Source organism: Lontra canadensis, unplaced genomic scaffold (genome assembly GCF_010015895.1).
Source record: "Lontra canadensis isolate GAN:19392208 unplaced genomic scaffold, GSC_riverotter_1.0 scaffold124, whole genome shotgun sequence".
In the NCBI taxonomy this organism is placed as follows: domain Eukaryota; kingdom Metazoa; phylum Chordata; class Mammalia; order Carnivora; family Mustelidae; genus Lontra; species Lontra canadensis.
Genome location: NW_022631118.1, coordinates 4,385,650 through 4,398,079, shown reverse-complemented (window position 1 = coordinate 4,398,079; position 12,430 = coordinate 4,385,650). Strand labels below are relative to the sequence as shown.

Sequence of the window (12,430 nt, the reverse complement as noted above, 5' to 3'; positions counted from 1 at the left end):
GTGGCAAGGCCCAGGAGGCAGCAAGCTGCAGTGCTCAGATGGGGTGGAAGTTGAGCCAGGACAGTCCGTGGCCCACAGGAGACTGGCCTGAGCAAGCTGGCACTAAGGCCACGAGAATGCTCTAACTAACCTAAGGCTGGACGGTGGCAGTTCTTGGCCCCTGATATTTTAGGGGCCCCACCTAGGGCTCGCCACAGCCAGATGGGGACTGACTTGTTCCTAAATCTCACTTCATCTTTTCCAGGTCGTCAAGCATGGTCCTAGCTCTTCATTCTGTCCTTACTTGCGCCTGTGAACTCTGGGTCTCTCCTTTCCCCCAGCCCTGGCAGCCATCATCCTACTTTCTGTCTTTATGACTTTGGGACCTCACATAAGTGGAGTCCTACAATATTTTTTCTTTTGCAGTTGGTTTATTTCGCTGAGCATAATGTCCTCAAGGTTCATCCATCTTGTAGCCTGTGTCAGAATTTCCTTCTTTTTTAAGGCTAAATGATACTCCATTGTATGTACAGACCACACTTTATTTATGTAGTCATCTGTTGTTGGATGTTTGAGGTGCTTCTACCTTTTGGCTCTTGTGAATAATGCCGCTAAGAATCCATGTGTTTTGAGTGGGGAGGGACTTTCTACTATGGAGAAAAATAAGGGAAGGATTTTTTTTCTTCTGATAGAGCTGGGTTCAGGACACAAGTGATGTTCAGCTTTCAGAACTGCACTGCTGAGACTCTTCATAATGTAGTTAGTAAATACTGCCTCCTTTCCCAGAGTACATTCTGATCAACTGAAATTAAAGTTGTTCCCTGCTTTTTTAGACTTCTCCTTGTTCATGAGAAGGTGGCTGTTGATTTTGTTGCATGTTTTGTAAGAGATCATTTTACACAGTAATTTCTATATATATTCCCATCACAGAGCAATAACCATGAGGGTTCTTGTTGGTACATTATTTAAACAGCACTTTTTCACTTTCTTATATTTGTGGCAGTTACAGTATTCTTCCAGGTGAATATCACTGTCACCTAGAAAGTTACCTGCAAGTGAAGGAGAAATAACAGGTTTCAGAGGTCGCCTCTTTCTAGTCTTTCTACTCCCAGCTGCCTCAAGGAGAGACCTAGTATATTAATTAATAAAGCTTAATTATTTCTCTGCCAAATATACCTCTTTGCATGCATTCCAAGCTGTTTCATGAGAATAGAGAAGGAGCCAGAAAGATCTGCAGTACATTCATGTCAGAGCACTGCATGTGATTCTCCACATGGCCCCCCATCCTGGACATCCGGGTTATGCTAGCCAGATGGGAGAGTATTTGAGTGAAAACCAGTGCCTAATCTTGGACACATATGCCCCTCCCACTATCCTCACCACTGAAGGGGTGCAGTCTTGGAGAGCAACAGGGCCATTCTTAATGTCACTAAGTTGTCAAGTAGGATTTTCCCAGTTCTGCCCAGGGTTTTCCTGCTTAGAAACTCAAGATTAGGAATTTATAGTTAAACATTAGTTTTTTTTATGATCTGGTTTTTAATAGCGCTTCGCTTGTTTCCGGATTCTTCTTAGATTGTCACGGACTCTGCTTCTGTGGAGCGCTTGCTGGGTAAGGCCGACGTCCAGCGGCCGCAGGTAGTAGAATACTGTGTGGTCTGTGGCGACAAAGCCTCTGGTAAGTAACCCTAGGTTTTGGTAGGCACACATTATGGTCCAATATCATGAACCAAATAGAGGTTGGAGGATTATTAGAGAACTTTTTCTGTAGGTTTATAGGTTTTAAAACATGAACTCCACTTTTCTGAGCAGGATAGTCATATAAATAAGCAAACCTGTTTGTCAGATTATTAGAATCAAAAGGAGGAGTCAAGACACTGTTTCTGTGACTTATAAATCTGGGCTATGTGTCAAATATTTACATACTACCAAGAAAGCAGTCATTTCTTTGGGGGTAGTATTAACACACTGCTTTGCTATTTCACAACATGTGTTATCTCTCTCTTCTTCATCCTAACTTTCTCTATCATCCGCTCACTATAACCCAGTGTGGTAACTACTATAATGAAGGAGGTGAGAGCATGAGATCCTGGCTGGAGCCTCAGGGTCAGGCAAGGTCCCCCAGCGGCAGTCACATTCTGTGAGGCTTGGAGGTTGAATATGTTGGTAAAGCAGAAGGGCGTTCCGGCTGGTGGAGCCAGGGCCTGGTGAATTTACTGTCCACACCCATGGTGTGTCTTTGGGGAAGAGCTCCTGGACTTCTGTGATTAGGATGTGAGTGAAAGGAGACTGGAGAAGATGTTCGTCCCAGAAGTTCAGACTTCAGCCTGCTAATGCCAGGGAGCTATAGAAGGTGAGACGGGCAGGAAGGATGGAGAAGTATTTAGTGTATGTGCTACTGAAGTGAGCACAGGGTGGAGAAGGATTTAATAAGGTGCTCTTCCAGCTGTGCTGTGTGAATAGGCCTGAGTTTTGTAATTAGTTCAACTTTATTCTGTAGTCACAGAATTCCCAGGAACTTTGGACACTTTGTGGTCCTGGTTAAAACAAACAGAAGGTTGGACCAAGCATATTAGGAGGACAGCCCAGACAAACATTCATAGAAGTCAGAAGCTCCAGTCCCCTCCTAGCTCATGGTACTTTTTGCTGTGCCATGGTGCCCTGCCTCTGTTTCCACTCCTATCTTGAACAAGGCAAAACCCAGCCTATCCCACCCCTTCTCTGAAGCCAGTGCTGCCTGTGTCCTTGTGTAGACGGCTCTGGCATTTGTTAGATTCTCTTACAATTGATTGTTACAGGCCCAACTTCCGCACCAGAATGGGCTCTTCTTGTTAGAGCAAGGACATGCCTGACCCCTCCATCTCTATATCCTAGCTTCTTGCTCAGCCAGGACAGGCACTCTGCAAACTTTTAAACAGATGAATGAAGCATAGACATAAGAACGAGGCCACAGAATCTGCTTGGCTTCCCCATTTGTCAGTCCCCTTCTGGGCTTAAAGGAATGGCCTAGTCATAGGCTTATAGTGCCACAGTCTCCAGATATTGGATGTTCCTCTAAGGTCTAGAGAGGCTAAGGAAATACACTGCAAGCAAGGAAAAATGATGTCTATGCAGCAATTGTAGTACTACTCTTCAAGACACAAAATTGAGACCCTCCAAGTACATACTGGGGAATGGCTCTGCATGCTAGAGTTCAGGACAGTGGGACGCACAGTAACTGCCATCAGTGATGATCCAGTGAAACATTTCTTAGCAATGTAGCTATGATATTGGGTTACGGAAGATCAAACCAGGAGAGCTTATCCATGTTTCTTTGCCAGCTGGGAACAAAGGAGGGGTGATGCGTGTGGTGTATTTGGGAGGGTGCCCTGGGGTAGGGGGCTCTTTTTAATGTCATTGGTCATTAGAAGTTAGAGACACCAAAGTACAGATTAGAAAAAAAGAACTGTATGTAATAAATGTATTTCTAGAACTGTGTTTCCAAGAGTCTGAATACCTAACCAAAGTGAGCCACACGGCATGTACTCTTCCCTCACCTTGGGGCTACATAACCACAGCCCCCGTACTTCCCCCAGGGTAGCTCTAGGGCCCAGGACCTGATTCACACCAAGAGAGTAAAGGGAGGAGTCGGACCCTGGGTGCTTGAACAACACACGCATGCTTCTGCTACATGCCACCATTGGTGGGATAGGAGCACTGGGAGGCTTCAGGAGGCCGGCTCTGTGGGGCCAGGACCAGGTGTGCATGGCAGGCAGTACGGCTTAGCCATCCTCCAGGAGCTCCTGCTGCATGTTAGGTCCTTTGTGTACTGAAAGCATTAAGGCCATGCCGTTTACCAGCTGTCATGTAACCTATCGGAGCTTCTGTTTTTCTATCATGGTGTCACAGGGCTACTTTAAAGATTATAGGAGGGGCACCTGGGTGGCTCAGTGGGTTAAAGCCTCTGCCTTCGGCTCAGGTCATGGTCTCAGGGTCCTGGGATCGAGCCCCGCATCAGGCTCTCTGCTCGCCAGGGAGCCTGCTTCCTCCTCTCTCTCTGCTTGCCTCTGCCTACTTGTGATCACTCTCTCTGTCAAATAAATAAGTAAAATGTTAAAAAAAAAAAAAAGATTATAGGAAAATTAGGGGAACACCTAAGTGCCGTGCTTCATGCCCAGGCTCGTGGTTGTCCCATGGCTGCCCGCACCAGATACCATGCCCTGGTCACTTTGATGGCCTTCCCTTAGAAACGGGCCTTTGATGGACCACCTCTTCTCTTGGTGATCTGTTTCACACACTCTTTCTCCTTTTAGGCCGTCACTATGGGGCTGTTAGTTGTGAAGGTTGCAAAGGTTTCTTCAAAAGGAGTGTAAGGAAAAATCTGACCTATAGCTGCCGGAGCAACCAAGACTGTATCATAAACAAACACCACCGGAACCGCTGTCAGTTTTGCCGGCTGAAAAAATGCTTAGAGATGGGCATGAAGATGGAATGTGAGTAACTGTGAGCAAGCCACTTGAGTTAGCTAGTTGGAGGAAGCGAGATTTCTATACCTGGCTTTAAAATACTCTAAGAGGAAAATATCCACTGAGGCTTCCTGTTGTTTCCCTTCTCGGTCAGCTAGGTGGTCCAGCACCCATGCTGCTGCGATTGGCCATTCCCCATGATGTGTGTGGAAGCCTCCCCCAGATAACTCGGCATGCAGCTCAGCACAGTGGGGTGAACACAGGCTTTGGAGTATCAAACCACAGCTCTGCCACTTCGGAGCTGTGAGGCGTGGGGAAGATATGGCACCTCTCTCAGCCACAGCGTCCTTGTCTAAAAAGGACCCCTTAGCTTTCTTACATATTGGATCTGGGGTTTGTACTATCTTCCTTTTTTTTAAAAAAGATCTTTATTTCCTTCAGTTGTTTCTGGCCCATGTAGTTCTCTCGGACCAGATTGCTGGAGGGAGAGTCTGCTAGTATTACAGAAAGCTGACACCCCATTAAACAATTTGCAGAAGCCATGCAGGCTTGAATTGAACATTAGAATGGTTCTCTATGACACGTGGCCCTGGACAAGCTCTCTGTTAAGGGCCCACTTAAAGATGGGTAAAGACGGGCACCTGGGTGGCTCATTTGGTTAAGCAACTGCCTTCAGCTCAGGTCATGATCCCAGAATCCAGGGATCGAGTCCCGCATCGGGCTCCCAGCTCCACGGGGAGTCTGCTTCTCCCTCTGACCTTCTCTCCTCTCATGCTCTCTCTCACTGTCTCTCTCTCAAATAAATAAATAAAATCTTAAAAAAAAAAAAAAGATGGATAAAGATTTCCCTTCCTGGAAAGTGCCTTTTGTGAGCAACAAAAAGTGAAAACCAGGAGAGCTCCGTGTGGACCCCCCACAAGGCCATGCTGAAGTTTCTTAGCAGGCAGTGAGTTTGCACTCTTTAGACTTCGAGTGGCCTTGTTTGGCTTTGAGCTTTTCTTCCCTTTGGCTAAAAAGCCCTCTGAAAATTGAGCTGGATGTGTCTCGCACCAGAGTTTATCATCCCTATAGTAGCAGACTTACTAAGGAAGACTTTACTATGAAGGATGTAATTTGTAATGACTTCTTCATCTAAACATGAATATTTATGTTGTGATTTAAGCTGTGCAGAGTGAACGGAAGCCCTTTGATGTACAACGGGAGAAACCAAGCAATTGTGCTGCTTCAACTGAGAAAATCTATATCCGGAAGGACCTGAGAAGTCCTCTGATAGCCACTCCCACATTTGTGGCAGATAAAGATGGAGCAAGGTCAGTCTCTGTTTTGACAAAGGGCAACACTACCATCAGCCTTTGAGCTGATCAGAGGAGGCCTGGATGTTCCTTGGAAGGAGTTTATGTGGCTCCCTCCCCACTGTCCCAGCCTTCAGCTTTGTCTTGCTTCATTCGCCCCTTTTCGGAGCTGCTCCAGTCACACCTGTGGATGGACCTGAAGATGGGGTTTTTCTCCTGCCTGGGGGTCTCAGGTTGTGTCCTGTAGTTATTCATATGTTGCTCTGCAATTCAAGATGGGGTTTTTCTGCAGTATAGACAAAAGGCCCAAGTCCCAGGGTAGTCCCAAATAATGTGAAGAGTTAACACAAGTTGACGTCTATGTTTTTTGTTTTTTTTTTTTTTCCATGTAATCTATTGAACTTCATTACAGAAAGGGAAAACAAGAAATCCAAACTGTATCCTAGCAAGAACTAGAGTTGAGGATTCTTGGTGATATTCTGAAGATCACATTGGCTTTATTTAACAAAGCGGCTACAGTCTGTGGTCAGCGTGGAAGCCAAGGGGATGTGTATCTGTGTGGCATCCTGTCTCAGGCTGTAGGCCCAGCTTTGTGCCTCATCTCATTCTAGAGAGAAGGGGTGATGGTTTAGTCACTCGATAACTGAGTCGAGTTAGAGCTTTTCTGCTATTCAGGCAGCTTTGCGGCTGTAGAAGGGACAGAGCAATGCAGTGTGATCATACTGTGTGTTAAATGTTGGAAGCTACTCTGGGTTTCTTTATGTCTTAAATAGACAAACAGGTCTTCTTGATCCAGGGATGCTTGTGAACATCCAGCAGCCTCTGATACGTGAGGATGGTACAGTTCTCCTGGCCACGGATTCCAAGGTGATGTTCTCTACTTACTCTCTCCTCCACCTCTGTGTTGCAGTGCAGACTGCTTCTTTGAATGTGTGCCCCTCCGTTCTTGGCTTCTGAGACTACCTTGCTAGCTTGGCCTTTTGCATCTCTGTTTACTTCTTCTTATATAGCCATCCTATGGTTTGTTTTAGGAATGTTGACAGCTTTTCAGAAACTCAGGGCTGGCTGGTTATAGTCATTATTACATGTCAGGGTCTAGAGTTCAGTTTGGTGAAAACTCAGTGGCTCTCGTCTCGATAACCACCCCCACCCCACCCCAGTACACACATTAGCAAACTACAGGTGTGCTGGGGAAATGGCTGCTTATCCTCAGATGGCCTTTTGCAAAAGCCCCTAGTTCATCTTTTTTTTTTTTAATCGACGTATGGTTGACACACAGTGTTACATTATCCACCCCCACCCCATTCTTTTTAATTAGTTGATCTGCAGGAGGAAGTTTAGTCAGGATTCTGACAATTTGCAAAACTAAGAACAAATCAGCCATAGGGAATTTAACATATTGTGAACAGAGGTGTTTGTCAATCCAGGAGAGAGATAGCTGGCTAATCCCCATGAAGATAACTAAGGACAGGGGTTTTATCCAGGCAAGAAAATGGATTATATCTCTCATCTCAGCTGGCGGAGCTGCTCACTGCCCTGAGAGCCAGAGCGGCCCTACCCACAGGCTTCCTTCCAGTCCATTCACGTGCACATCGCTGTACCCACTCAGTACATGAGAACAGCCTGTCTTGGGAAAGAAGGGCATCAGGGCCCTCCATCCTGTGGTCCTGAGGCTGGGCCTTGAGCTTCCTGTCTTTGGGCCCTAGTGCTGCATGCGACATGGCCATCACACCTGGTTTGCTGCTGTCAAGTTGACACTCAGGACAGTGATGGGTGCCTAGTGGGATAGAGGGAAACCAGAAGCCTGAAAGGAAGGCCCGAATAACCTTAAGACCTGATTACCAAAGGATTTCACAGCAGCTCTTCTGCTGTGCCATCCACGCCGAGACCGAGACTAAGAACCGAGAGACTCCAGAGTCGGCAGGTCCTGGGTCCAGAGCCCAGCGCCGCTCTTGGTAGCCATTCGCCCGCTTTCCTCCATCACTGCTTCCCTTGGTGCCGCCACACGGTGGCGCAGGGGAACTAGAGTAAGTTCCTTTCCTAAGGCTGGCAGCGTGCAGGGAGCTCTCCTTAAGTGAGGAGTTAGTCGTGGTCACTGGATGGAAGAGAAGGGACAGACACCGTGTGCTATGTAAGTAGTAGTGAAGAGAAAGCTGCCGCAGAGTCCGACATGTGCTCCACCCCGTTCCTGCCTCTGTGCTGTGGACGTGACCAGACCCACCCCAGGAGGTTGTTATGATAGGATAGACAGAGCACCTAAAGATAGCTCTTTTCAGAAGCTGTGTTTCAGCCATCGACTTTGAAATCATTAAAATTCAAAACAGTGTGCTTGGACTAAATACAGAGTCTCACAGAGATCCCATGCCACCTTTCTACGGGCGCCCCCGGCCATTTTTGCAGCAGGCCTGCCGCGCAGCGCAACACCCAGGACACGACACCCTCACGGTGCGGGCCACCTGGTCTTTGTCTTTTCTCACTTCACTCCCATTCCTGCCATGTGTCCCTCCGTCGTGATGGCCCACATCTTTTAGCATCTGCACCGTGTTCTGTTCCGTGGTGGTTCTGGGGTTTATGAAACAGTGCTGTGCTTAGGGTCTCTTCCACTGTTCTAGTTTTTCACTTTCATGATCTAGACACAACAGACACTTGTGTCTATATGTCTTTGGCTTTCCTCTTTTTTTATTGAGATACAGTTCATTTACCAGAAAACTCACACTTTCCGTGCACAGTTCAGTGGTTTTAGTATATTCACAAGGCTGTATAACCATCACCACGGCCTGATTCTAGAATATTTTCATCACCCCAAAAAGAAACCCTGTACCAGTTAAGCTTTCACTCCCCCCTCCCCCTACTCCAGCCCACGCCAACTGCTACTCTCCTTTCTGACTATGGTTTTGTCAATTCTGGACATTTCATATAAAGGGAATCTTACAATATTTGGCTTTTGGTGACTTAACTTTTTCTCTTGACATAATGTTTTCGAGGTTCATCCATGTTGTGGCATGTGTCAGCATTTTATTCCTTCTTATTGCCAGATACTAAGCCATTGAACGGCTCAGCTGTATTTTATTTATCCATTCATCAGCTGATGAACATTTGGGTTGTTTCTACCTTTTGTCTATTATGAATAGTGCTGCTACAAACATTTGGACCAAGTTTTTTGTGGAGGTACATTTCGATTTCCCTTATGTATGTACCTAGGAGTGGAATGGCTGGTCATACAGTAACTCTGTGTTTAAACTGTTTGAGGAGCTGCCAGACCATTTTCCACAGCAGCTGCACCATTTCACATTCCCTTCAGCAGTGTGTGAGGGTCCACTTTCTCCACGTCCTCCCAACACCTGTTATTATTGTCTTCTTGGTTATAACCATCCTGTTGGGTGTGAGATGGTATCTCATTGTGGTTTTGATTTGCATTTCCAGTGATGTTGAACATCCTTTCATGTACTTACTGGCCAGTTGTATATCCTTTTTGAAGAAATGCCGGTTTAAATCCTTGGCCCATTTTTTAAAAACTCATTTGTCTTTTTATTACTGAGCTATAAGAGTTAGTCTGGTTACTAAACCATTATTAAGATGAATGATTTGCAAGCAAATACCTCCTATTCTGTGAGTTGTCTTTTGTGTGTGGAAAGGGGAGGGGTTGTCTTTTTACTTTCTTAATAGCCTTTTTTTTTTTTTTTTTTAAGATTTTATATTTAAGCCATCTCTCCACCCAACGTGGGGCTCTAACTCACAACCCCAAAATCAAGAGTCTGCACATTTCACTGACTGAGCCAGCCAGGCATCCCGTTTAACTTTCTTAATACCTTTTAAAGCACAAAAGTTTAAATTTTGGTGGCATCCAATTTGTCTGTTTTTGTTGCATTACCTTATTATGTGTACATTTGTGTAACTACCACCACAATCAAGACACATAACTCTTCCATCACCAAAAAGATCTCCCCCCACTCCTGCCCTGTTAAGGTCACACCCCATAGAAGCTGTTTTTAAACTAACACTATACCTTCATTGGCCTGAGAGCCCTTTGTGTGTGTGTTTGTGTTCATCTTTAATGTTCTTATTTTGTGTTTAATAGGCTGAAACAAGCCAGGGAGCTCTGGGCACGCTGGCAAATGTAGTAACCTCCCTTGCCAACTTAAGTGAATCCCTGAACAATGGTGATGCTTCGGAAATGCAGCCGGAGGACCAGTCTGCGAGTGAAATTACCCGGTACGGTGCCGTGAGTGTGGCGGCGCCCCAGTGAGGCCCACGCTCTGTCGCTGCCTGAGGGCGGGCGGCGGCAGTCTCACCCCCCCCCCCCCCCCCCACCCCCGTATTGAATCAGGGATTGTAAAGTCGTCACCGTGTTCCTGCTCGCCTGTCTTCTTTCTAACATTGTAACTATGGGAACATGGACCCATTTATATTATGTGATATGAAACAATCAAAACTGTTTTTCATTCCAAACAATGAAAAAGGAGACGGAGTGACTCAGTGGAAGCAGGGAAAACCCTTCAGTAGACAGGTGTGACTTGTATCAGTCTTTATTTTGATTAAACATTAATAGTTCATCTCCTTTCCCATTTCTGTTTTAGCCTGTTTTTCTCATGTATATTTTTTTCCAAATAGTCTAGAGCTTTAGTCTTTCAGGGTGTTGCTGACAGATGGCATTAGCTGGTCTCAGACACGAGTAACTGGCTGCAGACGTCATTTCTTCCCCACCGCCCAGCTCTCATGTTTGTCCCTTTCCCTGCGGGACTGGCCACTCTTTCCTGTCTTGCCAGGCTGGGCAGATGCACAGCTGGAGGCCACAGGAACACCCCGGTCCTCATAATTCTCTTGAGGTCTGATAGCAAAATTAAGATCTAGATCCAATGGAAAGAGAATGGGATTTGAGTTAGGTAGAGTTCTGGTTCCACTGCTTACTGGATGGTTGGTCTTGGAAAAGTTATTTAACATCTCTACGCCTCAGCTTTCACATCTGTAAAATGCAGAGGGTTCTACCTTGGAGAGTAGTTGTGAAAAACGGAAATTATGTGTGAAAATAAATAATATATCGCTTAGTACCTGTGATGATGTGTAGATCACGGGTACTAAGCGATATATTTATCCTCAGAAGCTCTCGTTATCGTGTCCCCCAGCAGATAGACTTGAATGATCTTTTCCCCATTGCATTGTTTCTCTAGATCTAGGTAATTCTAGATCAGCTAGAATTCTTCTGTTCCTCCTAAAACTGTGGATTTACAATACTGCCTGCTTCATTTTTGCTCACAGGGCATTTGATACCTTAGCTAAAGCACTTAATACCACAGACAGCTCCTCACCTCCAAGCCTAGCAGATGGGATAGACGCCAGTGGAGGAGGAGGCATCCACGTGATCAGCAGAGACCAGTCCACACCCATCATTGAGGTCGAAGGGCCCCTCCTTTCAGACACTCATGTCACATTTAAGGTGAGTGGTTTCAGTCAGCCACATGCCTCAGCCTCCCCAGCCTGCAGTTTGAAGCTAAAATCTTTCATATTGTTGGCTTTTGTTTGGATCCAGACCTTGTGTGCCAGAACACTATTCTCATTAGAAAGAATTGTCACTTGTGTTTTGCTCATAGTGTTTTGGCTCTGAAGGTAACACCCTGAAGCAGGCGTGGCCTATCCTTGCCAGGAGGGGCCGGCATGGTGCCACCCAGCAAGGGCTTTTAGTGGACTGCTCTGCCTCCTCTGCTTTCCGAGACGGCCGGGCTCCAGCATAGGCTCAGACAGGCACATGTCTGCTCCAGCATGCAGGCAGCCAGCCCTCGTTCCCTGACTGCTGGTCCTGACTGCTTGCTGTCTTGAGCCACAGAAAACAGATCTCCTGTCTCCTTAAAGAAGGATGTTAGTCTTCCCCACATGCTCCTTCACTGGCCTCACTTCAGAAACACACTCCCACGTTCCCCAAAGCCCTCTCGATTTCTAGGGCTACAGACTGTTCCCTCTGTGTTCTCTACTATAGAGGCCTAACCAATCATTTAAGACTGGGTCTCTGCTCATAGTTGCCCACCAGTGCCAAGAATATAGGTCATCAATGGGATTCCAGCATCAAAGGCATTAATTCCCCTTCTGGAGAATGGAGCTCGAGAGCCCAGTCCTGAACATTCGGTGGTGGGATCTCAGCCTCCCACCGCATAGAATTCTGCTCAGCTCCCACCACCTGCCAGATGCCTACTAGCTGTGAAGTTGACCCCTGTCCCTGATTTAATTTAGATTTTAACCTATGGCTCAAAGTAGAATTGCCTTAGAAGAAATACCGATTTAGCTGAGGCAAGAGTTGAAAAGTATGTCTTTATGTGAGTGACCTGGGAGGTCAGCATCATTGACCACATTGCAAGGGCCACGAGAGCCTAGTCCACTGGGCCAGGGAGCACTGGGCATTGGTGCCAGCCCCCTGCTGCAGAGGACGCAGGCTTCATCGGGGGATCTGCCCAGAACTTCAGCATCAGAGGTCACCACAATTTAGGCTCTCTGTTGAGACACGACAGCAGTTCACATTGACAGACAAAGCCATGCCCTGTCTCCGTCACCTCCTGTGCTGTGTGCCTCCCCTTCTCCAGCTCACGATGCCTAGCCCGATGCCAGAGTACCTCAATGTGCACTACATCTGCGAGTCAGCATCCCGCCTGCTTTTCCTCTCCATGCACTGGGCCAGGTCAATCCCAGCCTTTCAGGCACTTGGGTAAGTGGCCTTTTTCTCTGTGTGTA

General features: G+C 46.6%; 1 protein-coding gene across 5 annotated transcripts in view; it reads left to right on the top strand.

Annotated features, from left to right (window-relative positions):
• Positions 1-12,430, top strand: part of NR2C2 (nuclear receptor subfamily 2 group C member 2) — an 89,230-nt gene that overhangs the window by 66,670 nt on the left and 10,130 nt on the right. For all 5 annotated transcript variants that reach the window (XR_004380761.1, XM_032841652.1, XM_032841651.1 and 2 more), the window contains 7 exons: positions 1,552-1,654; positions 4,269-4,448; positions 5,584-5,731; positions 6,487-6,580; positions 9,792-9,925; positions 10,970-11,147; positions 12,283-12,404. Coding sequence is in view for 4 of the 5 variants with exons in the window: in XM_032841652.1 (XP_032697543.1) it covers positions 1,552-1,654; positions 4,269-4,448; positions 5,584-5,731; positions 6,487-6,580; positions 9,792-9,925; positions 10,970-11,147; positions 12,283-12,404 (959 nt within the window). In the remaining variant the exon portion in view is untranslated. The remainder of the gene's footprint in view (positions 1-1,551; positions 1,655-4,268; positions 4,449-5,583; positions 5,732-6,486; positions 6,581-9,791; positions 9,926-10,969; positions 11,148-12,282; positions 12,405-12,430) is intronic.